Here is a 25,690-nt window from a genome sequence, read left to right as displayed (position 1 = left end):
TCACCATCAGGCTGACTGCTGTGTATGAAAAACTTAAGTTCTGTGCTAAATGTAAGAATGAGTAAGTTTAAAGAACAAGAAGAGAAAATTTAATGGAAATCTAGTTGAATACAAAACTAGCAGAGGCCTCAAAGGCAATAAGCAGTTTAGCATAATTGTCTGCAAGACGAGGTAACAAATGAAAGATCACAGGCCAAAACCTGTTATGCCATGATGCATGACACACGTTTACGGAAGGCATGTGAATATTTTGGCTATGTTTAAAGTCAAGCAAACAAGAAGAGAGTTGGCACTGCAGTGACACCTGCCAGACGTCAGCCATTTTCTCCCTTGGCGTCTCCCCACAACACATTACATTAAAAAATCAGTTACAGGTCTCCCTGTAGTGTCCTGGAAATTGCTTGCATTGGGTAACATTGTCTTGGTTTTACCTTGTAAGCTGCTGATGTTAACCATGACCCAGTTAAAAAGCACTGTTTCACTAGTGCAGTGCCAACTTCTTTCTTAGACAATCAGTGCTAAGGCACCACCAAATAACTGCACCCAGAACTGACCTGCAGAGCACAATTTAGATTGTAGTTTGAGTTCATTTATTCAGAGCTACAAATGGTGCCAGAAAGAACCTCTGCGAGGCCCCTTACAGAACTGTCTCCCCCACCTAACAGAAAGAGGACTATAAGAGCAGAGAACTGACAATATTTTTTTTTAACAGCCATTAGACTGTCAGGCAGCAAACAGTATTTTCTCTATCCACTGCAGTTCACACTGAAATTCAGCTGAACAACAAGTACACTGGAAAAGCCTTAGTGCAAAAGCTCCTCAAGCTCCGCCAGGGTACTTATAAGAAAATGCCTATGGCCCAGAGAACAATGAAGGCTTTTAATGTATTTTAGAATTATTATTGTAAAAAAATAAGCATATGTGGAGAAGGGATGTTACTGATTTGTTAGTGACTTTGGTAGTATTGTTCCTTCTCTGGAATGGTTTCAGCATCCCAGCACCTTGCAAGTTGCCATAGTACCTGGCCTGCAAAAGATCTGACATGTTAATTTCTAATCTTCTGCAAGTAAAACATACAAGGGACAAACCAAAGAACAACCTCAGCATCTGGGGCGGGGGGCAGTAAAAAAAGCTGCATTAAGTGATAAAAAATGTATGATCTGAAACAGAACTTTGCCTGTTAAATTACTGGAAGGAGCTCCTTCTACATGCAGTACTGATGCTTGCCAGGGCTGGTTAGGACAAACAGAACCTGGCCAATGAACTGAATCTATTGCTCTGTGCTGCCATCTGCTTGTCCTCCCAAAAACGTGATGATCCAGTTAAAAGATCCATACGTTGTCTGTTGGAACAGCCAGCAAAATCTGCCAATTCCCAAAAAACAATAGCAGGGGCTGTATCTAACCATGCAGTGAAGCAGAACTTCTGCTGATCCCATAAACCCCCGCGTCCTGTTCTGGCTGCTCCACGCAATGCAACAGATGACTTCTGGCTAAGGGTTGTACCTTCATAGACCACAAAGAAGCCTTTGCCCAGGATGTTACTGCTGCTCCGGAACTCAATCCACAGTCGGCTGTCTGTGGAGATTACTGGTTCAGGGATCTTGTCACCACAAAATCTACCTAGAAGGCAGGGAAGAGACAATCAGGATCTTCTGGCTGACAGGCAGCACAGCATAGCAGGCACCTGTGGCTCCACGAAGCAGACAGTCCATGGCCAAAAGAGCTGTGCTTGGGTAAAACACACTTTCAATCACACCACCTGTGCTCTTGAATGAGCTTCTGTTCTTCCCCTGCCCTGTTAATTTATATTCTCTCCAATTATTAAATTAATAAACAGCTGGGAGCAGAATCCAGTAGTCACAGATGCAGCCTCTGTTGCCCTGGTAAGTTCAAAAGGGCTCTTGTTTCATCACATAATTGGGCAAATGAGCTGCCAAATGCAAATGGGGAACCAAGATGTGACATTAGGGAGCATCCTTTCCACCTGCTAGGTCTTGGGAAGTCCTTCAGCATTTTGTACCCAAGAGCAAATTATTCAAGTCAAACCAAGAGCGGGACATGGCCATGCTGATGATCCCTTATCTTGTCTTCTACTCTCACCTCTTCCCAGCTAGGTCTCAGCAGTCATTCAATCTCTTTCAAGAGAAAGGGACCCTGAGCCTTTTTGCTCCATGGTTCACCCATCTCTGAGATCTACAGCAAGCACCAGCACAGTTAAATACCCAAATCCTGCCAGCAAAGATGAATCCTGAAACCAAAGACCCACAGATGGCATCTGCGTCCCAAACAACCTCAGCAGCCCTAATTTGGTGCTCCTCTACCTGTTCCATCCAGAAGCTCCTCATGGAAACAGAGCAAACACCAAGTATGCACTGAGAGTTTTCAGTGCAAATATGTTTTTTCACTTCATCTGACAAGAGCAAAGCTATATACTGAATTAAACATGGCCTTGGCATCCTGTCCAACTGAATCCCCAGTAGGAATTTGACAGAGGCAGAGAGTAGTTCCTTCACCAGGTTTAATTCAGTCAAGACAGCGGTGATAGGGATCCTGGCTTTGCAACACCAGCGAAAGGTTTATTTGAACAACCTCCATCAAGTAAAAACCTGGTTAATGCCTTACCTACAAGACAGCAGATTAGCTCCCATTAGCAGGCTACACTGGTGGTTCCCTGCACTGAACAAGGAGACAGATAATTTGAGGTTTTTTAGCTTTCACTTTTCCTGCGTATGGGAGGGCAGAGCAGTGGGCATGAATCCTCTGTATTAAAAGCCTAGAGGCCCTTTGCTTAGTAGTCAGCTGTCCACAGTCAGCTACTGCCACTTCTGGCTCTGCCTGCCCTATCTTCAACTTGACAGCCTCAGGATGGCTATGACCTTCAAGGGTGCAAGAGCCGTGCCTCTGGGACAGGGCAGACAGTACAAATCAGAAGGTGAGCTGCAAACTTTGTTTCGCTTCAACAGCAGTTTCACCATTGAAGTTTTTTTCTTTTGCAGAGTTAACCATCCAAATTTAATTTCGGACTTCAGCTTCACTTGGCTATTCAGTTCTGGGGCCCTTCAGCCCCCAAGCTGCCCAGCACAGTTGGGACAGCGTGGCAGCCCTGCAGCAAACCAACACCATCTCCCATCTCCATTTCCAAAGGGGATGCTAACAAACAGCATCAGTGCTGCGAAGTTCCTTCCTCTAGGGTCACTGAGCAACTGCCTCCTGGATTTAGACTTGGAGTTTAACAAGGGTGTCAGGGAGAGGAAACACAGATGAGGAACAAGAATGAGGAAAATCCTCAGAGTGTGATAAAGGGCCCATTCATAAAAAGTTATACACCATTTAAAGGCTGGGTTTTCACACACTTCCCTGGGAAAATATGCAGTGCACATATATTTTTTCCCCTCTGTAAGAAGCCCATGCTTTCACAATTCACACTAATCCTCCTCCCTGCCTCCCACTGAATTGCTGTCTATCTGCCTCTTCCGACCTAATTTCATGGGCTCAGCCCCTTGCGGGAGCCATGGCCACTCATGCAGCGTTTCCTTCCAGATGGAAACACTCACAAGTCCACCTGCATTAGGGGGACGGGGAGGTGCTTGGCTTCTGAAATACCTTTAAATTACTCAATAGACAAAATAAATAATGACAAGCTAAGCTGCAGCTGCTGGAGCAACGTTACCTGATGCACGTGCAGCAGAAAACAGCAATTAATGCTTCCAACCCCAAAACAGGCAGGAAGCAGGAAACCCAGCTGCCAACTCTGCACTGAAAGGCAGACCCACAGAAACCTCCAGAGGTTATCATGGCTTCAGCCTCAGCGCTACCCCGGTACCAGGGCTGGGCTGACCAGCAGGGACAAGGCAAGCGCCTAGATCTCCCTAAGCCCACTGACTCCACGCTGACAAGCCTCGTCCTGTGCTGCAGTATGGGCTGTCGTACTCTAGTGCAGCTGGTGATGCCACACAAGCCAATTGCTTCTTTCCTTTTGGGCAGAAGGGGCATTTTACATGTCTGGTCACTGAGGTTAGGAGACAGGGTCAGGATCAGAGACAGCGGCAAAACACGTGGGACTCCTAACTGCCCACTCATTGTGGCAGAAGATTTGCAGCGATGATAGCAGGAGGCAGAGGAACAGGGAGGATGTGGGGACCTGCACTTCCTCAAGATCTTTGGGAGCAGGAGCGAAATAGAACCCTTGCACAGTTTGATATCCTAGGCATGGGTTAGGAAGTTCCCTGCTAGAAATGCAGAGGCCTAAAGTACAGACTACTGTGTGTTTGTAAATAAAAATATTTGACAAGCAATGGCAAGAGCTAAGGCCAAGAGCTATATGGCTGCTTCATACTGACTACCTGACCCAGGTCTTAAGAAAAAGTGATAATAAAACTCCAGAGACCACATTTTTAATCCTAGTCCCCCCAGTGGAAGAAATAAAATAAGGACTTGAAGTATGCATCATTTGCTGTGAATACAGCACACTGACATCTCTGCATAGAGACATTAATGACTGGCCAATGCACTGGCTGTACATATGCTCCATCCAGGTAAAGGAAGTTTTGTATTTGTTTGGGCTTTTCCCCTGCAATAAGCTTCAAGAAAAACACACAAAATGCAATTAAAATTAAACAGCTACTCACCCAGTAAAGGAGCCTTTCTCCAGTAGCCATCGCGCACTTCCACATAGTCATACCAGCAAAGGCGACTTTTAAATAGGTCCATTGATGTGAAGTTTAACATAATCTGAAAGGAGAAAGTACACACTCCTCTTTAGGAAAGGGGCTGCTTTAAAGAGAAGACTCCTCAAGTTAGGTGCTTCACCTCTGCTACAGTGGTGTGTGTGTGTGCAGGAAAAGACAGTTGGACTGTTGGCTGGATTTTTTTAATCAGCTTTCACCAAAAAAGAAATGCTTCTCGAGGTATTTTAATGAAGCCATGAAAGCCCATGACAGCAGACAACACTGTATTATCCATTCTGTAATTCACAGTTGGTGTTCCTCAGTTACCAAAATGCTACTAAAAATGCCCTTTTTTTAATTAAAAATTGAATCCTTGGGTTTGATTAATGGGAATATCATAGAGAAGCATGTTACCCCAAAATACAGCTATTCAGAATCTATACCCTTATATAAATGGCTCTTGCAAGAAAAAGCTAATTTTGCTGACAAGTTTCCACATTCTGACAATTACACTTACACAATCACTATGATGCAATTGTGTTCAGCGGTCTTACCAAGCAGAGCTTAGCGTGAAAAATCGATCCCTTTGGTTTCCTTCCTCTGTAACAAGGATTACAGGGCTTGCTCTAGGCCTGTGGATATCACCAATGGGGCTGCACTTGTGGCATTTTTGTCCTAGCAAGATTCAATCTATGTATTAATCCACATCTATAGTCTGCCCCAGAAATGTCATTAGATTAGAAAATATATAGATACAACTCTCCTGAGGAGCCTGAGAGACAAAGGGAGAATTCACAGTAAGCTCCCAGTGCCATAGTTTAAAAACCTGGATGGGTTCTTGGTCCCTCTGACCCTGGCAAAGCTCTTCAGGCAACTAATGGCAGGAGCTCAATGCTACATGGGACTAGGCTTGCAGGTGACAAAACCAGGTCCCACAGCAAGATGGTTGCTGCTCTGCTCTTCTTTGTTGAAGTCTGAGTCTTAAGTGTGTCTTGAGGGTGGTCCTCAGCAAAGCTGCTCTGCCAAGGAGCTCCCAAGCATACAGCCCTGGTATGGCATAAAAGGCCTGAAGGGCTGGGATTAGTGGATTAAGGAAGATTTCATTTCCACTGGAAGGTCAATAAAACAAAAGGAGCTGGGAAGAAAGTGGACAGAGGGACTGAATGATGCACAGTGGGGCTCATTGTTTCAAAGTGGGGAACAAGAGACCCTGACAGGGACATTTTGCCTGTATGACAGAGGCAACCACCAATGTCACTCACATCTCCTCAGCTCCCTCGGGACCTCAGCCTGCTGGCACATATTATCTAATCTAACCTATCTCTGGAAGGACCATGCTGGTGCTGAGGAGCCTTTCGAGGCTCCATCCCTGCACTCCAGCTGTGCAGAGATGTACAGCACCATGATTTGGCAGCTACTAACACTGTCATCACAAGCAAAACCATATGCAAGAGAAGTGCAGAGTACACCTTACGCTGGTGCGGCACCTACCTTTTCCCCCGGGGTCACCGAGATTCTCCAGACACAGTGGGAGTAGGAGGGGTAGCCGTTTGGAAAGCCTGGGGCTGAGAAATTCCCTGTTGAGTCCTGCAAGGTCTCTCCGCAAGCTGTGAGAGAGGGGAAAAAGCCAGCAACAAGGAGTGACCCTCTGGAAGATACCAGAGCCTGGCAAAACATTTGCACATGGCTGCTTTGTGCAAGTTGGTGGCTGGTACTCTAAGGACACTCATTCATGGCACTGGCCAAAGGTCATTGACCATCTGAGACCTCGCCAAAGGGGTGATGTGAAATTTGTTAGGATTCCCAGGATGGAAGTTTATCAGTGCAAGGACACAGGGGAAAACAAGATTTAAAAAGACATCCTTCTTTCTTCATCTTCCTTCCACATGTCAGCACTTACAGGTTCCAGCCCTACTGAGGAATAGCTCATCCACTAATTAAATGCAAAATATTAAACTCACCCCACCTCACAATCCCAAGACTGTTAGTAAATCTGTTTTCTCTTCATTACGAGCCGCTCAATTTATTTCATCTTAGTTACCATTGTTACGCGTCTCTTTTGAGGGGCTAAAACATCCTAACAAAAGCAGGGTAGGCCCCACTACTTTCACGCTTTGGCTGTCTAGCACCTACCCTGCTGTCACACTGCGGCTGAATCCTGCAGGTCACTCTGCTCTCTCTCCATCTTCCCATTCTCGTGGCCTGCTACAGCTGATGAAATGTAGATCCCAGGGTGACTTTTGGGAAGCACATAATACGCACATGCATATGTTCCTTGAAGGAACTGCAGCTTCCAGCACCTGGGAAAGCTGCGACTACAGTAGTGCCTGCTCTCTGAGCCAGGAGGATGGAGCTGGAACAAGGAGTGACCATCTGCAGAGCAGCTGACTGGCTAGGTAGGGGAATCACAAATAGCAAAGCTTCCATTTCTTTCACAGTGCTCGCTAGACACATGCAAATATCCATCCCTAGGAGCAGAAACCTAGGCTTGCCTGCTTTCCAGTTGTTTTTTGTAATTTCATAACCCACTGATGTTATTAACCTAAAGCTGCCCTTGACCTGCAGCTTGGTTTCCTCAGTGATGGTAAGGCAGCTCCAAAAACCCCCTTGTTAAGCAGCAGTGCTTTGAAAGATCCGATATGGCCAAACATCAGGCTTCCTTTCTCATTAAAATTCCAGGGTATGTTTCTCTGTCTCATGCTGTCACACACTCACTAATTTTTCAGTTATGATCACATTTAGATGGGTGGGTCGGAAGCTGGAAGTGAAAAGAGACTGGTCCCATTAAAAAAGTTTAATATCTTCAAAAAGGGCAGAGGGAGTTACCTAGACTAGAAATTCTTAATTTCTCTGAAGCAGTTTGACCCACAATTTGACAGGTCAGACTAGACGAACAACAGGCAGAGACACAAAAAGTGTTTTTTCTCAACCAAAGAGCTCCTGGGGTGCTCTGGAAGGTGCAGTCATTACTAGGAACAAGTTGCATATATTTCAAGGCACAAGTCAGCAAGGGATCTGGCAAAGAGATCCTGTCAGGAAAGCCAAAGGTACTTAAAATCACTAGAAAAAAGCATCATTAAGCAAAACAGGCAAGCAAATGCACACATTAGCCACAGAGGAATGAAGAAAATAAATGACAGTTCAAAACCTTGACACTAGTCCTTATTTCTCAAGCAGTTTTGAGTCCTGTGAACTCCCCCTACCATTATGGAACTCAAAGCACCTTTGCACAGCAAGTTTTAGTTTCAGTTCTGCAAAAATAGCTAATACCCTCACACCTCTCCCAGCACGTTTGGCAGGTGATACTCTGTATTCTTCAGGTGGGCAGAAAAAGACAGGCAATGACCTGCATGAATTGGAAAAGAAATCTGGACTTCTATTTGCAGAATAGATACATTTTTCTTCCTTTCTATCTCTTGCAAAGTTGCCTTGCTTTGTTATCTGTTTCAGAATCTGCTAGGATTCCAGCTCCCAGGATGCTCCTAGGACCCTCTACCAGGAAACACATGCTGCCTCAGCAGGTAAACCTCTCAAAGAAGCTGAGTCCCAGCCATATTTATTCTGAGGACAGCAAACCATTCTTCAGCTAATCCTCTGCTTCACCACTGGTCAATGCATGGTCCAGAGTGGCCACCACCTAAGGATGGCTCTAGGAAGGCCAATATATGAGAAGGTGTCCCTATAAAGGGGAGATTCCAATCCATAACTCACCAAGATATATAAATGTTGTTCTTCTCTGCCCAAATATCTATTTAAACAAAAATGCCCCCCATGAAATGATATAGAAAGCTCCAAATTACTGGGATAACATACTACATTACCATAATGACATAGGACAAAGAGGATTACCACCCGCTGTTGAACCACAGTGAAGGTTTCTTACAGACCAGACCTAATTATCCTAAGTGTAATTACATAGCAAGACTGTGTAATTATGGAACAGGTACTAATGTATCTACTACCAAACGCCGCTCTGCTAAAACATCATGAAAGCTAACTATACAAACCTTGCACAGGAAACTCTCCAGACAGGCTGGGAGAGGCTGGTTTTTCAGCACAGAGGAAAGTGATTGCCTGCATACGCAGGAGGAAATAGGATAATAATAAGTCATGCATATTTCTGTGTAGAGCACAATATCTTGCAGAGCACACCAATAAGACATACAATTATACTCCACTTAGTAGCAAAGTAACTGAGTAGTAACTTCTTTACTTAGTAGTAGACAAACCAACAGGCCCAATAAGACTAGTGTCTAGTAATTGGGGGATCAAGAAACTGAGCTGAGGTGGGGTTTGCACATGATGAAGAGGCTGTTGCACACATAAGCTGCCAGAGAGGAATAGAATTGAAAAGAAAAGTAGAAAAGGTGAACGCTTCAGAAGTCATTTGTAAATGAAGTAGTTGAGTGACAGACACTTACTACTCATGGGCTGGTTGTTGGTACACTACATTTTTTTGAAGTTGCACAGAGAATTGGATGACATAAAGGAGGATCATTCTCAATTCACAGTTTAACCATCCCTGCACAGTTAGCTCAGCCACACACACCTCTTACCTTCAGCATAGTGCAAGACCACAGGACATATTTTGTAGTGACCATACCCATCAAATCCTCAACCATGCAGCCATATCAAATCTAGTGTGTACTACTACACAGCAGAATGCAGCTTGCCTTCTAGAAATTCCTTCAGCAAATTTCATCTGGTTCCACCTGGCTTGGCACTAACTTTAACCCAGCAGGTATAAGCTTTGGGGAATTAAAAGCCATTTACAACAGCAGGTGTTTAGAATGGAAAAGTTAAGACAGCGCTAAGTCCAGCAGCCTCAAGAGCTCCGGTCTAAGGAGTTGGAGAATTCTGTTTCTTAGAATAAACACAACAGCTGTTCTGGCTTGTACCATGTAACTCATCCTCCACTATACTACCTCTCTTTGGTGGGTGTTTTCTCAGGAGTTCTCAGATGGATAACCTCTTTCTAAAAAAAGAAACTGTCATTCAGCTTCTGGACTACATTGCATTTACCTAAAAATCCTCAGCTTTATCACTGAAAAAGTTGTCCTCAAACTGAAGTCTCATTCAGACCCTGCTGGAACATACAAGCCCTTCCATTTTGAACTGTCATGCTTTGCATTTTGCAGTGGAAGAAGATTTTTCCATCTACAGATTCAAAATGCAGCTGCAGACGTTAATGCCATTAAAAAGACTGCACCCCTTGTCCTCAAATGTAACCTGTGTGTAAATTTTGATGCAAAGAAAAAAAGAAAATCATAATAAAGCAATAGATACTAGAAGAAAATTTGCTTAGTAGATTTAAAGCTCTAATCGTTCTGCTGCCAAATATTTCCTGAACTGCAGTAGCCTCTGCTAAAGCTTTGTGGAAAAAAACACCCAACAAGTAGAAAAGTCCTACTTTGCAAGTGGAAAACTTGAGACTCAGAAGGACTCAGAAGGGTCCTCATTTTAAAGAGAGTTGCTTTGTAGCTTTTAGTTTGACTTTAACCTCAGGCCAAAGTGGCTCAAGAAATCTCAATCTCTAGTTGATGCTTCCAGCTATGGGAACGAAAAGCCTGCTCGGATTAAGTCTGACTCAGGCAAAAAACACAGTACAAGATATTTTTTTTCTTTTCTTTAATTCAAGTGAACCTCTCTCTAAACTAATCTGTGAAAGAATTTTCCAAGAACTACATCTTGTTCAACCAAAACCTTTCTTCCATGTTATTCCTCAAGACTCAGTGCAACACGCAATAATCACAGAGATACACTCAGGGTTTCCTTAAACAACAGCTGTTTGGTGGTTGGTGTGCAGAGATCCCAGTCCACCAGACATTCCTCTGCCACTTTGCTAACTCCTAACCCACACTCTGTCCATGGTCTTGTACATCAATTTCATTTTCTACAGAGTCTACACACTAATTCTAGACAGTATATTTACACGTAACCAACAGCAAAGCACAAGCCTCGCCCTAGCCCCTCTCCCCATCCTACTCTGTAGCTCCCCTTATGAGTTTCAGTAGAGAACACTGGACAAACCCAAAGCCCTAAATCAAACAGGAGTACTGGCAAACTTCTAATAGGAGACATATGTTAGTAAAGTTCAGTTCTCCCACAGCTCCAGCTTGAAGTATTTGATGATCTGCCTTCCCTGAGTTCCTGAGTTCCTTTCATAAAGTAGATTGTCAATGTGCTCTTGAAGTCCAATACCTTCCAGATAAATTGTGTAGTTACAGTAAAGCTGGAGCTATCTCCAAAAGCCATATTTACCTGGGCATTTGTACAACTTCCTTGCCTGAGCGATGTCTCCCCGACTCAGGCGAATACGCTGACCAATAGTTGGCCGGACCCCATTATCATCACGACGGGGAAGGATGGTGTCGAGGAAAACCCCTCTAAAGGTAAGAACAGAGAGACAAAGAGCAGTGAAGTAGGGAAAATGACAAGATGCACAGCAAGTCATCCTGGCAGGCCTCCCACAACACCCCCTTGGACATTTATCCCATGCTAACAAGCAAGAGTAATGCATATTATGATAAACACACGTCTTGAGGTGGCCTTCTCGCTACAGCAGATAGTTTCCAAATGTACGAGTAAGTCTGCCAAGCCAGTAAATTCCTCGTTTGATGTATCAAGATTGTCTCTGCCTGAGTATATACAGATTCCTCACCACAAATCAGTAAAGGCCATGAAATACCCTTGCAGAAGGTTCACGGCACATCTGGCTCAGCAGAAGTACAGGCTGGACACTTAAACCAAAGGAGCAGAGGTAACAGGAGATTGTTTGGTAACAGATGGGGTTGGGCTGGCAGTGACTGTGGTTTGCTACAGACAAGAATGAAAGATCAAGTGCTCTACCTTTGTTCTGCTTAAGTTTCCAAGCTAATAATTCCATTTCTCTCTGCCTCTTTTTCCTCACTATTTCTTCCATGTGGCACTTCATACTCAGGAGCTCCCTACTGCATTTCTGATCTCAGTCCAGAAAAGGATTTAAGCTTACTTCCATCAAAATGCAAAGTCCAAGCATCCAAGCAAGAACTTGCACACAAGACAGACCCTAAGGCAGCAGTAGAAACAGCAGGATTAAAGTGGAAGGGAGGAATCAGAAACCTGAAACTAAAGTTCAAGCTCTCAAGGCGAGGCTGTCTAGTCCACAGAAATCGTTTCACTGCACCCCTGAACGTCTAGCAGCCCTGGCAGTGACAATGCTAATAGTGAGCTTAAAACTTCAGCATCAGCTCTGGGAGGCAGACTTCTCTTTCTGAAGGACAGGATAGAGAGTCTGTAGAGTCCAATTGGAAATCAAGGCAGAAACAATAATTCTAGCGCTGCCTAGTCCTGATACAAAAGTCTTCAAGTATGGGTTAAGCTCTAAGTACAAAAGTAACCCTGTTCATTAGGCTGCTCAGCTGTGTAAGAGCCTTGGGAAGGAGTTTGAGAGGGTTTTTTTGTATTGGTTTACTTTTAAAGAAATACTGCAATCAGAGTATTTGGATCACAGCCATCCAGAGCTGCAGCCAGTATTCTTGAAAGAAAATATAATTCTATTAACCATATTTTGGGGGGGGGGGAATTCTTTTAGAAATATAAAACTGAAGGAAGAAATAGAGGGTAAGGAATTCAACCTGTTTTAAAAACTAGAATCGACTCTTGCATAGGGGATGTTGCGGTTTTTTTCAGTGGTAAGAAAACTCCCGATCAGCACGAAAATCAGTGCTTACAAGTTTGAGGTGAGCCCATCAGATTTTGATTGACAAATTCAGGATGGCATTTTACATGTCAGCTGCATGCCTGGGGCTGAATTTATTTAACTTATGTATCAAAAATAAATCCTCTAATTTCAGAACCATCATGAACAGAGAAAGATATCAATATGTTCACAGTAAGTTTTCAAGTTTCCTCAGTTGTTCACAGTAGAACTCGACATTTGGCAGGGACATACTTCTGTGGCGAGTGAAATGCTTTCTGCAGATCTCTAGGCTCAACCAGGGAAGAACAGCAAAGTTTAACAGAGAAAGCACAACTTTGATTATTTTTCCCATTCCAGCCCTCGTGACTATGGACTCACAGCCCACAGCCTCCTGCACACAGCATACATCTGGAGTATCACTCACACAATGCAAACAAATCACAGCTTCAAATTAGCTTGTGATCCCTTATTACCTGCTAAACTTGTTTTTCATTTTTTCTAGAAGGCCGTACACTATGTTGGGACAGCAAGATTTTTAGTTTCACTTTTTCACCAACTGAATTTTGTACTCCCTTCACGAGCATTGCTGAACGTGATTCCAGATAAGGAGGGAGTAAGCATAGTTCCTACCATTTTACAATCAGAGGAACTGAGAACAGAGGGAAAATCTTTCTGGCCTAAATCACGTAAGTCTCAGCAGTTCCATGCTGTCCACCCAAATCTCATCTGCTTACCAACACTGACAATGTTACATTGCACGTTTGGTGGGCTTCCCAAAGAGCACTGACATTTTGGCTCACAAATTCATAAACACCAAGCAGACATCATTACACAGAGCAGCTCAGGAACTCTAACACCAGAACCATTCTTGAATGAGATAGCTAAAGAACCCAGGAGTCCTGGATGCTCCATTCTCTGGCTGTTTAGGCATGAGCAGAGCACACATTAGCTGCCCAATACAGGGGTAAGTCAAACACAACAAACCACCATTGCTACCAGCTAAGAACTACAGAGTTTGAGGAGATACTCTCAAGAGTCATTAGCACCCGCATAGTGCCCTGAATGTGTAAACTGTCATGCAAACATTATGAAACTATCAACTCATCTCAAGAAATGCTTAACATTCAATATCCTGTCTGAGGGCAACAGATACAGGTGCTCAAACACCACTCAAGGAAGCAGATATTCAAGGCAGGTTAAGCACTCAGTTGCAGGCAGCTACATTTTGTTCCAACTCTGTATTTGTATCCCCATGTGCAGAAGAGAGGCAACATAACTCTAGTTCACATATCAAAACCTGTGAAGCACGTATTTATGTCTTGTGCAGGATTAGGATGACGTGCTGCAAATACATCAAGAAGATACCCCTTGACATGCAGGCAGTGCTACCTGCGTCCTGATTCAAACACAAGCTTTGCAGATGTCACAGTTTGTAACTCCAGGCTGAACTGCCATGTCTGCTAGCAAGAGGCTTAATGAATTAAGGTAACCCGCTGTTTGCCTAGGGCTCTGTGGAGGTTTAAACTCCCTTATTCCTAAGCTGCCATTTATGGATCTTGACAGCTGTAAAAGAAATTGTTTAATGAGACAGCAATATTCATTCTGATTTGCTGTCGTGTCTGTAAGGAATGCACCAGGAAATAAAAGCCTGGAGCCACTCTGCAAAACAGGCAACTTTCTGACATAGAGAAGAACAGAAATTCCCGTGGTGGAAACTTGTTAGTGCTGTCATTAGAGTCTCTTGTGCCATACTCCTGTTCCTATTAGACACAGACACAAATGAGAAATATGTTTCACTGTGAGCTGAAAGTAAGAAGTGACTCCTACAGCAATTTTTGAAGCACCATTGGAAACAATTTCCACTGATAAGACTCATCAAGTGCCAGAAAGACCATCCTTTTCTGTCCTAGGAAGAAAGTTTAGAATAAAAAGGGCACAGGATTTGTGGCAGCATTTGACCATTGCAAACACCCCATGATTTGGAATCATCAGTATTCACAGAAGCTATAAACAACAAGGTTGCTTCAAGACAGTAAGTCACAGACATGTCTTTGTGTCCTTCTCCTCCTCCTCACTCACACACCCCATCTCCGCTGGCAGGGCACACACACCATCTTTTCCCAGTGTGGATTTCCTGATGTCTGCTACTGCATTAACACACTCACTGCAGACTTTCCCTTGCAGGCTCAAAGAGGAGCTCTCGTCCATTCCTAGCCCCGGAACTTAATGCAACTTGCTGGAATTTAGTATCTTCATGGGCCCTAAGCTTTTGTCGCTTTGGGTTGCAACTGGCCAGCACCTGCAAAATTCAGTAAGGCAGGAAGGAGACATGCACACACTCACAGATCTCTCCTGATTGGTCAAGCCAAGCATCGTTCCCTTAAAGGGGGAGCAGATGTCAAGACAGGTCTTCATAAAGTAAAAGCCTGTTCCCAGCGCTGCCTATTTACGGTGAGTGCACAATCGGCCCACAGAGGCACTTAGTGCTCAGTTGAATTACTGCACAAAGATTGCTGCTGGGGTGAGGGTGGGTCATGGAGACAAAGGGCTTATAGGAAACAGACTTAAAAATCCTATTAAGCACTAATTTAAATTTAGAAGGATTCTTGCCATTTTTTCCCTTTTTGGCCCAGCAGTGTTCTGAAAGACCCTGGATTTCAAGAAAAACAGACTGAAAAGTATCCACAATATAAATGGCGGTAATGACTTAATCCTGCTTTTGTGCAAAACAGTTCTAGCCTTTTAGAGTCTAGCAAATGCTAGAAGCGTTCAGGAGATGCCACAGGGAAAGGGAAATTGTTTGCTTTAGGTATCCGATCCAAAGAAACTCTTAAGGCTGCAAAGCACTCCTGCCCAGACACCATCTTCCCCCACCAGAACAGCAGCTTTGTAGCAAGTTTGATAATTTTCCCCTGGAAGACCTAAGTTTCAGAAACAAAAGCATGAAACAATAGGCTTGGCAATTCCATACAACTGGGAAGTAAGATAATCTAAAAAATCCCAAAGGCAAAATTTTTGCAACAATAAGTTATCAAGAGTGTGAATATTTGCACTCTGCCTCCCATCCCCTTTACCCATGGTATGTAGTGAAGGAAAGGTCTTGAGAAAGAACAGTAGTGGGACTTATGGAAAAAAAATTCAAATATTGCATCAATATAGAGTTGGTCATCCAGTAGCTCCTATTCCAAATTCAGGACATAAACAACTATGCTCATTTCACCTCTCTGCTCAGCAGAGCTGACTGATCACAAAATGGGCTGCATCTGGAGGGATGAGATGGGAGTTGAGGGCACACAGCCTACAGAGAAATTGACCAGTCATTTGGGCAGGAACAAGACTGAAAACCTCTCTATAAAGATCCCAGTTACATAGAATCACAGAGCTGCAGAAGCCATGATCTAAAGCACATGCATAAATGGTTAAAAAAATAGTCAAGCAATTAGAGATCATGATCTAGAGTTTAAATTTTCCCATGACAAAGTTGCTAGGGATTCAGAAGGCAATACTGTGACTCCAAAGCATGAGCTGGACAACCAAGAGATTCAAAGGTGTTTTTTAGCATTACGTCCCCTTGATGGTGCTTGGCAGCTACCTACATGCATACATACATACATGCTGTCCGGGAAGGTTGCAAACCACACTAATGTGGCTTTGGAAGGTTTCTGAGATTACCAGCTGGGTGAATATACTGGGAAATGGAAAACAGGAGTCCACCCTACTTCTTTTCATCAACCTTGCTTTTTCAAGTATTCTCCAAGCTTTGCAATGCAGCAGAGCAACTGCCACATCCCTGCAACAGATCACAGGTCTCCTTCTAGGCTCCTTGTATTCCATAGAGCCAATCACAGCTACTGAAAATAGTTCTAAAGACATGCAACCCTGAATTATCACCTGGAGAATGTGTTCCTAGCATAGTGCATGATGCTGTCGAAGTCATAGGTCTCTCCCAGTGAGTTCACTTCCCCAGCTTCCATCTTTAAAAAGTTGTATTCCTGACCTGTGATGCCAAACAACAAAGGGAACATTTACAGCTGGACAACCAAACACTCTGTTTATCCAACTATTTTGACCTTTATTCTAGGTAAGGACTAGCAATATTTCTTCTTCTCCATCCCAGCTCACAGACCATTTCGGTTTTCCACAAGTCCAGCAAGGAAGGTTTCCACGCTCCCAAAAGCCAGGTCGAACAACCCGAAGTGCTAGTTTACCTTGCTGTATGTTCTCTCTGATGATTGTGACATGCTGGTCCCTGTCAGGCCGTGTGTGCTCATGCCAGAAACCCACCACATGACCCAGTTCATGTGCCACAATACCAAACTTGTCACAGTTCTTCCCAATGGATATCGCTTGAGGGCCCCCTCCTCGGCGACCCACATATGAGCAGCATCTGGAAAAGAAAACCCATAAACCCATGCAGCAGATCAGTGAATTGGGGAAATCTGCGACACTGGAACAGGAGATGGCATCTGGCAGCGTTCAGGACAGGCCAGCAGTTATGTACACAGTATGTACTTACGTAGATGTGTGTGTGCACATATAAAGAAAACACATAAGTGCATACCTGTAAAAATGCATATATACACTTAAGTGTTATCCCAGGAAAAAGAATCCAGAAAGGCTTATCACCTTCTCCTGAGCAAATACTATATTTTTCTGGCAAACCTTACTGGAAGCGACAGATGCCTCTCTGTGACAGATTCCTCCATGACACCACTGGTCTATTCTGAGCAGAACTAGACTTATAAAGCCACTTGTCAATGAAAGGGATGTTTGCTACACAGAGAGCTTCAGGGAATGCACGTGTCACTTACCCGCACGTTCTGTACGTGAACACAATGAAACTCTCTTCATCAGTTCTCTCCACAAACGTCACACAAGTGTGCTTCTCCCAGTGCCTCATCGCTTGCTTGAAGATAGCTCTTTGGGTTCCTGAAAAAGAAATCCAAGAGCAGCAAACAGTGAAGCCCTGGATTTCAGGAGAATCTCTAACAGACTTCATCTGGATAGGGAACAGTCAATCTTTTCAACAGTCAATGGTATACCTGTAGACACCTGTAGGAATCTGGGACCCACTTCCAACTACAGCACTAACTCACTGTATCCTTTTCTCACCCTGTGCTTGATGAATTCATTGCTCCAACTAAACAGGTAGAAAACCTGGTTAAGCACATCAGTATTTCTGCGTACAAGAAAGGTCACCACGCCAGCTAGAGTCATTCTGGCAGAGCTGCTCAGTGTGATCTGCACACCAGCTACTCAGTGGCAGGCCAAAGTTGCTCCTATGACATAATGTAACATGACTACATGCAGCTTTCAAGACCCAGGAATCTCATGAGTGCTACAAAGCTTCTCAAAACTAAGGCAAAGCTATCATCACTCTTTCAAATGAGAAGCAAAAACTATATGGCAAAAAGAGGCAGTCTCAGGGCAGTGTAAGAAGTAGAGAAACACTGCTGCTCTGTGCTTGAACTGAGGGACAGCTCAGGACTCAAACAAAGGGACAACGAGAAGTTGAGTATTATACCTGTGTCACACTAGCAAGATGATAGGCCACAGAACCTTCCCTCCCCAGGGAGTGGGATATCCCCAGTGTTCCCTCAGCAGCACCAGAAGAGTCATACAGACATCTGGGAAGTGATACCCTAGAGCAGTACACGGCACCAGGAGGCTTCCCTACAGTACTGCTTTTCCAGCACAACCTCTGGTACGTGCTGGGCTGTAGAGCAAGTCATCATTCTCAAGAGGAACTAGAGAGGAGGGGAAGGCCAGAAGTTCATCAGAAAGACACAAGGAATATAGAGAGGAGCTCCAGGGTGGGATTAAGCTGAGACAAAACACCAATCTGAACACAGGAGAGAACTGTGCTATGGTGAGAGCTGCTTCTTACACAGTCACTCAAATGGAAGGATAGTGTTACCTACTCCAGATTGGTTAGGGCAGTGGGAAACACATAACACATAACAAAGGGAAAGCTTTCTCATCAGACTCTCACGGCTGGGGACGGCGGTTCTCTGACAAATGTAGGGGAACAGCAGTGGCTAGCAGGCTACTCAATATTCTGCCAGGCTTCATAAGCCTCTTTTTTGTAGGAGAACAGACCCTTCCCACTGGGCTTCACAGACTTCTGGCAGCAGCATGAGTGCCCAGATGAGACTGGGTCTGGATGAACACATTAAAGATACCTTGAAGATCATTGCAAATTAGCAGGAGAAGCAGGACCAGGAAGGCAAACCCACACTGTACAGCAGTGATTCCCAAACTACCCTTTGCTGCTGAGACAAAGTACATTGAAGCCCAAGGTGACACCTGCTGGATTTAGGTGTGAGATGGTGGAGGCAGCATTGAGGGGACAAGAGACAGGAAAGAGTTGGCTGCAGTGAAGCAAAAGCATTTCTCATCCATAAGTCAAGGAAACCAATCCCATGGGGAACCATGGAGATACAGAGAGGTGGCATCAAAGCAAGTTGGCTGTTTGCTTCACATGAGAGACTTGCAAGAGATCTGCTGCACTCCAAGAGACATTTTAGTTTGGACAGTGCCAAGGAGATGCTATAAATATTCTAAAAAGGACACTTTGGAGAGCTCCTAATCTACCACAGGACCTAGCTCACTGTTCCTCACCCTTACACAGCTAGAGGAGACCTTGAAGTTTGGTGCCCAGAAAACAGCAGGTGAGAAGCAGAGAGCACAGGGAAAGTGAGGATTCAAAAAGCAACCCAGTGTACTCCTGCTTCTGCTCTTCCCATGGCAGAGAAGATCCCTTTCTAGAAACACAAGAGGTGAGTGCAGCTCACAGATGCTGACTGCTGAAGCAATCAAGAAAAGTAACTGAGTCACTCAATTATTTTTTGGATTCCAAAAGAAGAACCATCTCACCTTACACTTCAGTCTTGGGCTTCCACAGGGCACAGTTCCTTGTGCAACCACATGCCCCCCCCGCCTCAGAAGAGAGGCTCCCAAGGACCCGAGTAATTTGTGGGAATGCTCTGCTCCCAAGATTCCCACTCATTTTAAGGCACTGACCCCTGAGCAAACAGGGAGCAACGTCTTCACTACTGACCAGTGAAATTTCCTCCGATCACATAGGGGATGACACCCCCTGGCCAGATCCTCTCAGCCCTGGATGTGGTTGCCCTGCGCACTCTGGGAGAGGAGTGTGTATCCATCCCAGACTCATCTTTATATTCCTTCATCTTCGGTCTCCTCGCAAGCGTTGTGTTCTGCCTGCCGTCTGCAAGACAGAGTGGCAACACTGTTTAAATCCTCTTAAGTTCCACGTGCAGCCCTCAGGTAATACCCTGGAGCTTCAGGCAAAGAAAAACAGAAAAAGCAAGATGTTAATCCAAACCAGAAGCCACAGTCAGATTTGCCAGTGATTTGCTTGGGACTTAGACAGTTAATCTGTAGCAACCTGGCCCTTCTTGTCTTGGAGCCTCTCTATGTGCCATGCTAAACCTATTCTCCCAGAAAGCTAAAAAGGGACACCCCCACTGTCTCTAGCCACCCACTCTCTCCAACAGCAGGTTCACAGGTGGGGACACAGTATTTAAACAAGGAGAATGGGAGGAGGGAAGTCACAGAATCATAGAATCACCAGGTGGGAAGAGACCCACTGGATCATCAAGTCCAACCATTCCCATCAATCGCTAAACCATGCCCCATAGCACCTCATCCACTCATCTTTTAAACACCTCCAGGGAAGGGGACTCAACCACCTCCCTGGGCAGCCTCTGCCAGTGCCCAATGACTAGTCAAACTAGCCCAGATGTCACAGTGTACTGTCAACCTGCCCTGCTCCAGATTACCAGATAAAGGCAGGGCTAGCTTCACAACAGCAACGACTACTCAATCAAGTTGGCCTTGGAAGAAGGCAACAGGCCCCTAACACTGAAATCTGTACTAGAGGCTGAAAAGTATTACAGAAATGTGTTTGTTTTCACATGTCGGGTTTCAGGTGGTTTGGAAACATAGGCAGATCAGGAAGGGAAACTTTGGGTAGAAAAGCTGAGGCATTCTATACTTAACACAAATCTCCATCCATGCTCAATCCCTTCATTTTAACGAAAAGAGGCAAAACAACACAAAAGGAAAAACAGAACATGTATCTCATTTCTTGCTAAAAAAGCAGATGAGCCCTTGCTGTACAGTGCTCAGTGCTGGCCATAAAACCTGCCTGAGGATTCACGGCATCTATCCTGCTGCAGCTCAGCTTAGATAAACAGGCAGAGAGAAGCACCAACATAACTTTGCAGGCACAAACACCTTCTTCCCCATTGCACCACTACTTCAGGCCTGCCAGAAGCTCAGGACACACAAGCAGCTCCAATGAAGGAATACAGCACAGTAGCCATGACTGTGACCGGTCCCCCAAGGAATGCCCTCCTGCGTGGTCTGCCTCAGTGCCTCTGTCTGTACAGGGGAAACAACAGTCCCTCCTGCACCCAGTGGGTTGCAAACATCTTGTACAGAACAGGGCAGCCTTGTGGGAATGCCTGCAAGATCACAGGTCTGGAGTGATCCTGTAAGCAATGCCGTATCTATATTGAGTGGGAGAAGCCAACTGCAAAACTTGGCCTGGGAAAAAGCCATTCTTCAGGGGAAGAGAAGTTTAAACTGGTCTAGGTGAAACATCCCTATAAGCAAGAAGGAGCAGCCTGCCAGCATTACAGTGCTTGTACAGTGTCAAAGGCTTTCTTTTCCTCATACTTCTGAGTTCTCTCCACTCCCCAGGTGAGTAGATATGGGATAGGCAAGAAGTTAGGAGAGGATGCAGCTGGGATAGCTGATCCAAACCGGCCAAAAGAATATCCTCATATGTCATCGTGCTTAGCAAAAAAACCTGTGGGGTTTTGTCTTCCAAAGTAGCTCAGAAACTAGCTGACCATCATCCTGCTTATGGGTGGGGATAACCAATTGGCTTTATGTCAGTTGGTTCTGGGTTATTTTCCCCTCTTTCCTTCACGTATTAAACTGTTATCTCAGCCAATGAGTTTTCTCACTTGTTTTTCCTGCTCTCTCGCCTATCCTGCTGGAGGAGCAGGATAGTGACCAAGTAGTTCTGTTAAGTGCTTGGCTGCTGGCTGGAGTCAACCCACCACACTATACAAGGCACCCCCTGCCTTGCAAAGAGTCTACCAACAGCAACAAATGCAGATGCCTGGGCAAGGCTGGTCTTCTAGGCATGAAGGCACACACATGTACACAGGACAAAATGTAGTTTTACAGGGGATAAAAAAAGTAAATAAAAGATACCCAAAGGTCTGGGTGGGGTACCACATTACCCTTTTTAACTGCTTTTTGATCAGTTGAAGTGGTATTCTCACTTGACATAAGAAACTGTTCTCCCAGGCCTCCTGCAAAGGGAAAAAGAGCAGAGACACATCTCATGGTGATTACAATGGCAGAGCTCTGACATGGAAAAGACAGCAGCTGTCAGTGATGCCATTTGGGGGGCTGCTGGACACAGAAACTAGCTGCTTTCCCTGTACAGGCAGCAGGGTCTAAGAGCCTAATAAAGCTGGGCTCTTTTCCTGGATTTTTTCCTATCCTACAGTGACACCTTGCAACCCATCACCATCCTGTGCCTTAGTTTCCCCATATACTGAACAGTGAGAAAGCCTCTTCTAGGGAAGGCTAATTCCATGGACATTTACTGAGCATAGGAGCTATACAAAGAGGATGGTAGCAATAGTAAGTATCATACTAAATCTTAAATTAAAAAGATACACTGTCAAGACAAAGATTGATCTGCATTCAGACCAATACACTCCTATCAAATCCTCTACATCTAGACTAATTTAAACTTAATCAAAAAATAAAGGCCCTTTGTGATGCTGGCTACCAAAGCACGAAAAACTGTGATGTTAGCTTCTGGGCAATTTTTGTGCTTCATCCAGTGCCAGCTGCCCCTCACTTTTGGAACAGCACTGCCAGGCACAGGGATGGCCCCAGCTTGTCCACACAGGTGGCTCCCTCCAGCTCAGACACTAAAACAAAATCAGTTGTTCTCCCTCTGAGTGCCGCCCTGCCTGGCTTTTTTATTTCCTCCATGGAAAACCAACTCATGATGTTCCCATGATGAACAAGACACCAACATGCTGGGGGAGGGATTTGACTGCTTGATGTCACAGTTAATGGGCACAGAAACCACAGCAGTTGCATGGCACTTCTGTACTAGCACTGCCTAACCCTCTCCTTTCCTTCAAACAGCACTGCTGATTCCTCTCCCCATCCATGTGCTATAGCAGAGCACTGCTGGCAGCAGGTTCCAGAGGCTGCAGAAGAGACTCCATCAGATTAGGCTGTGCTGCACCAGAATCCTATGCCATTACATGAAGACCCAGGAAGAGATCCTAGCTGCACAGAAAAGTCACACTGCTAGGGAACAGAGACAGAGAACTCCATCTTTCCCCCTGCTGGTCTTTTCACAGTTAAGGCACCGCAATACCTGGCAATAGCCCAATACTTGATTTCAGTGTTACTGACGCATGACACAAAAGCAGAGTCTTCCCTCAATACACAGTCCATTCTGCCATAGAAAAAGATGTAAAATGTCACCCAGTGGCATTAAAAAAAAAAAAAAAGGCTGTTCACACTTCTGCATCAGAGGACTTCAGAATAGTTCTGCTCGCTATAAAGGAAAATATCTATTTTACAAACTCACCCATGTTGCAGGAAGCAAACTGCAATCTCCCTCCCTTACACAATGTCACTAGTAAGGTATGATCTCTATAGGCACCGTCATGTTGACTGCAGTACCTACAAGCCTAAAGCCTACAGACAACTCTCCCAATGAGCAGCAGTAAGAGACAATCACAATACAGGAGAAAGACTGAGTTCTACTTCACATTCATCTTGGCTACTAGGTCAGCAAGGTGCCAGACAGCAAAGTTATGAATGCTCGTAGGTACCACATGGATAACCACTTCAATCAAAACAGTTTTCAGAGCACCAAAAAGACCCTGAGTTACACATCTTTTTTCTTGATTTTACAACTATATTTTTCTGTTCACAAAATACTTTCTAATCTCTCTTCCCACCACCATCATCTCTAACTATCCCTACAATGCATATTTCTAGAGTAACTCTCACATACCCCAAAAGGGTAAAGAATCAGAGGTATATTGACAACTTCAGTTTTCTGTGGTACTTTTCAGTTTCTTAAAATTGTCTAAATGAATACGAAAATTGAAATCCTTAAAGACTTTGCACACTTCCATAAAATCTACCCAGAAATCTCCTGATTGTCCCACCAAGGAGCCAGGGCAGGGAGGATGGAATCTCCACTATGAGGAGCACCAAACCATGTACTTCAAAGGCTCTCAAAGTTTGTTTAGATGTCACTTGCCCGAGTGCAGAAAAATACACATGAACTTCTAAAAATCACCATCTGGGCATCCTAATAGGTGCAAATCTTCACAATTTAAGCCAGAATCCTACAAGGGAGGGTCCTGGGACATTTCACACTGATTCAGTGTATTTGCTTCAGCCTCTTGGTACATTGTTTACCTGAGCTATGCCAAACAACCTGCCAGGAAGTACTGAAGTTCCTGTCACAGGTTTCAAATTTTTGCCATCTCTCAAAAGCAGGCTGACCAACAATCACACAGCCTTGAGATCTGAATTCTGTGTAGTACCAGCAGCTGCCAAGTGTTGGGAGGGAGGAAGCACTAAGAGATCATTCAGCAGTGAGAGGACCTTCGGAACAGGTACAGTGGAAGAAAAATGCAGTGAAAGGGACAAAAAAGTGGTTAGAAAACTGGGGAGAGGGAAGAGAAGAACAAGGCTCTTCTTTCTACAGTTGCCTGTCCTTGAGGTTTCCTGGGCTTTCTGTTTTTCAAGGTCCAACTTCAGAACACCACAGAAGCCAGAGAACAACTACAGAGAGTATGAAAACCTGAGCAACAAGCCACTGAACAGATTCAACATGGAAAACCAACCAGGATCTTTTTGGCAGGAAAGTTCTCCACAGTGACTGCAACGGAGGGACAATCAAAAAAATGTGCCTAGATAAGAGCACACAACACATGACAGCAAGATGTAAAACATAAATAAAATTGACATGGACTGCATTCGCTGTCAGTGGTGCTGACAGTGGTGCTGACACCACCACTGCTTTCCCCCTCCCTCATTCCCATCTTGTTGTCCTGGGTCCCTGTTGAGCAGAAGGGGCTGAGCAACCTGATCTCTGCAGAGGTGTTAGCGAGAGCAAGTTTCTACAGTCTTGGTGGCAAAGTAAATCACAAAATGCATGGTCAACCACCATATGCAAAAAGGGAGACACTATTAGTCATACAGAACTGTTAGATGCCATGTGGACTCTTCCACATGCTGTGTAGAACACTTTCAAGACAGCTGGACATCTTCCAGACCCTGAATCAGTCTTGCTCTGCCAGCTGGAAAACTCTCCTTTTGCTCTGGAGCTCCCTTCTCACACACCCTTCTCCAGCCCCTCCAAGGAGGCAAGGTCAGGGGAAAAGCGAGATCTCTGAAACCTTGGGAGAGGCCAAGTGTGGTATCAAATTCTACCTCTCCAACATAACACTACCAGAACTAATTAGAATATCATGAAAAGGATGATGAAAGACAGCAATAAAATGAACCAGAGGAAAGTAAAATATTCAGACTTTCAGCTGATTATAGGTTAAAGCTTCCTAGTCCAAGAGACGCACTAAATCAGGGGTTTGTCTCCCAAAGGAAGTGCCATAATTTACCAGAGCTTGACTGGACAAAAGCCACTAGATGTGTGAATAGGAACAAGCCTGATTCAGCAAGATGGATTGCTCTGAACTCTATCACTCTTTTCCAGCCTCAATGTTCCATCCTAAGATTTCCCTTTGTTTTCTTTCATGCCCAGTCCTCATCACTTCCTTAAGCTCAAGCTCAAGAAAAGTTACTCTTCTCAGTTAAATTTTACATCCCCAGGACTTCTCATCCTCCCCAAGTATGCTATTCTTCACACAATACCCCATTCCATTTAAAGGAAACCCCAACCAGCCATTTCTTCACCAGAATTAAGGCATGTGGTCTTTGCTGAAGCAAAGGATAATTTTGTATTTCTAAATAAATGCAGCTTGCTTCCAGTCACAAACAGATTGCTTCTTAATTGAACTTGGGAGGTGAATAATACGGTGAATTAGGAAAAAAGAACAACTCTGTATATAGTGAATTGTTCTCCTAAGAGGTTACTGTATGGGATTGAATTGCAAATGATGGCACCAAACCCTACAGCCGGGCCCCCTTTCCTGCACCCAAGCTGCTGACCTCTGCCGTGCTGCAGTGTCATTTGCACAGGCTGCTTTTCCAAGCTGGGAGCACATTCTTTCCCAGAGATCAGTGCA

At 44.6% G+C, this 25,690-nt stretch overlaps 1 protein-coding gene and 1 long non-coding RNA gene across 3 annotated transcripts in view; one reads left to right on the top strand and one right to left on the bottom strand.

The window, feature by feature from the left end:
- LOC138723959 (uncharacterized) overlaps nt 1-9,972 on the top strand; it is a 44,256-nt gene extending 34,284 nt beyond the window's left edge. Inside the window, exons 4-5 of the long non-coding RNA XR_011337957.1 lie at nt 8,120-8,190; nt 9,620-9,972. This is a non-coding gene — a long non-coding RNA (uncharacterized lncRNA). The remainder of the gene's footprint in view (nt 1-8,119; nt 8,191-9,619) is intronic.
- Nucleotides 1-25,690, bottom strand: part of LOC138723953 (tolloid-like protein 2) — a 54,986-nt gene that overhangs the window by 13,801 nt on the left and 15,495 nt on the right. Inside the window, exons 2-10 of one of the 2 annotated variants that reach the window (XM_069863518.1) lie at nt 21,632-21,703; nt 19,411-19,581; nt 17,162-17,279; nt 16,559-16,737; nt 16,242-16,347; nt 10,931-11,055; nt 6,161-6,276; nt 4,631-4,733; nt 1,506-1,622 (exon numbers count right to left, since the gene is read on the bottom strand). In XM_069863518.1, coding sequence (XP_069719619.1) covers nt 1,506-1,622; nt 4,631-4,733; nt 6,161-6,276; nt 10,931-11,055; nt 16,242-16,347; nt 16,559-16,737; nt 17,162-17,279; nt 19,411-19,581; nt 21,632-21,680 — 1,084 coding nt within the window. In that variant the 5' untranslated portion in view covers nt 21,681-21,703. Of the gene's footprint in view, nt 1-1,505; nt 1,623-4,630; nt 4,734-6,160; nt 6,277-10,930; nt 11,056-16,241; nt 16,348-16,558; nt 16,738-17,161; nt 17,280-19,410; nt 19,582-21,602; nt 21,704-25,690 lie in introns of those variants that run through there. The other variant, XM_069863519.1, reaches the window with a different exon arrangement.

Source organism: Phaenicophaeus curvirostris, chromosome 9 (genome assembly GCF_032191515.1).
Source record: "Phaenicophaeus curvirostris isolate KB17595 chromosome 9, BPBGC_Pcur_1.0, whole genome shotgun sequence".
In the NCBI taxonomy this organism is placed as follows: domain Eukaryota; kingdom Metazoa; phylum Chordata; class Aves; order Cuculiformes; family Cuculidae; genus Phaenicophaeus; species Phaenicophaeus curvirostris.
The sequence above is the reverse complement of the archived record's forward strand: the minus strand, read 5'-3'. Positions and strand labels throughout refer to the sequence as shown.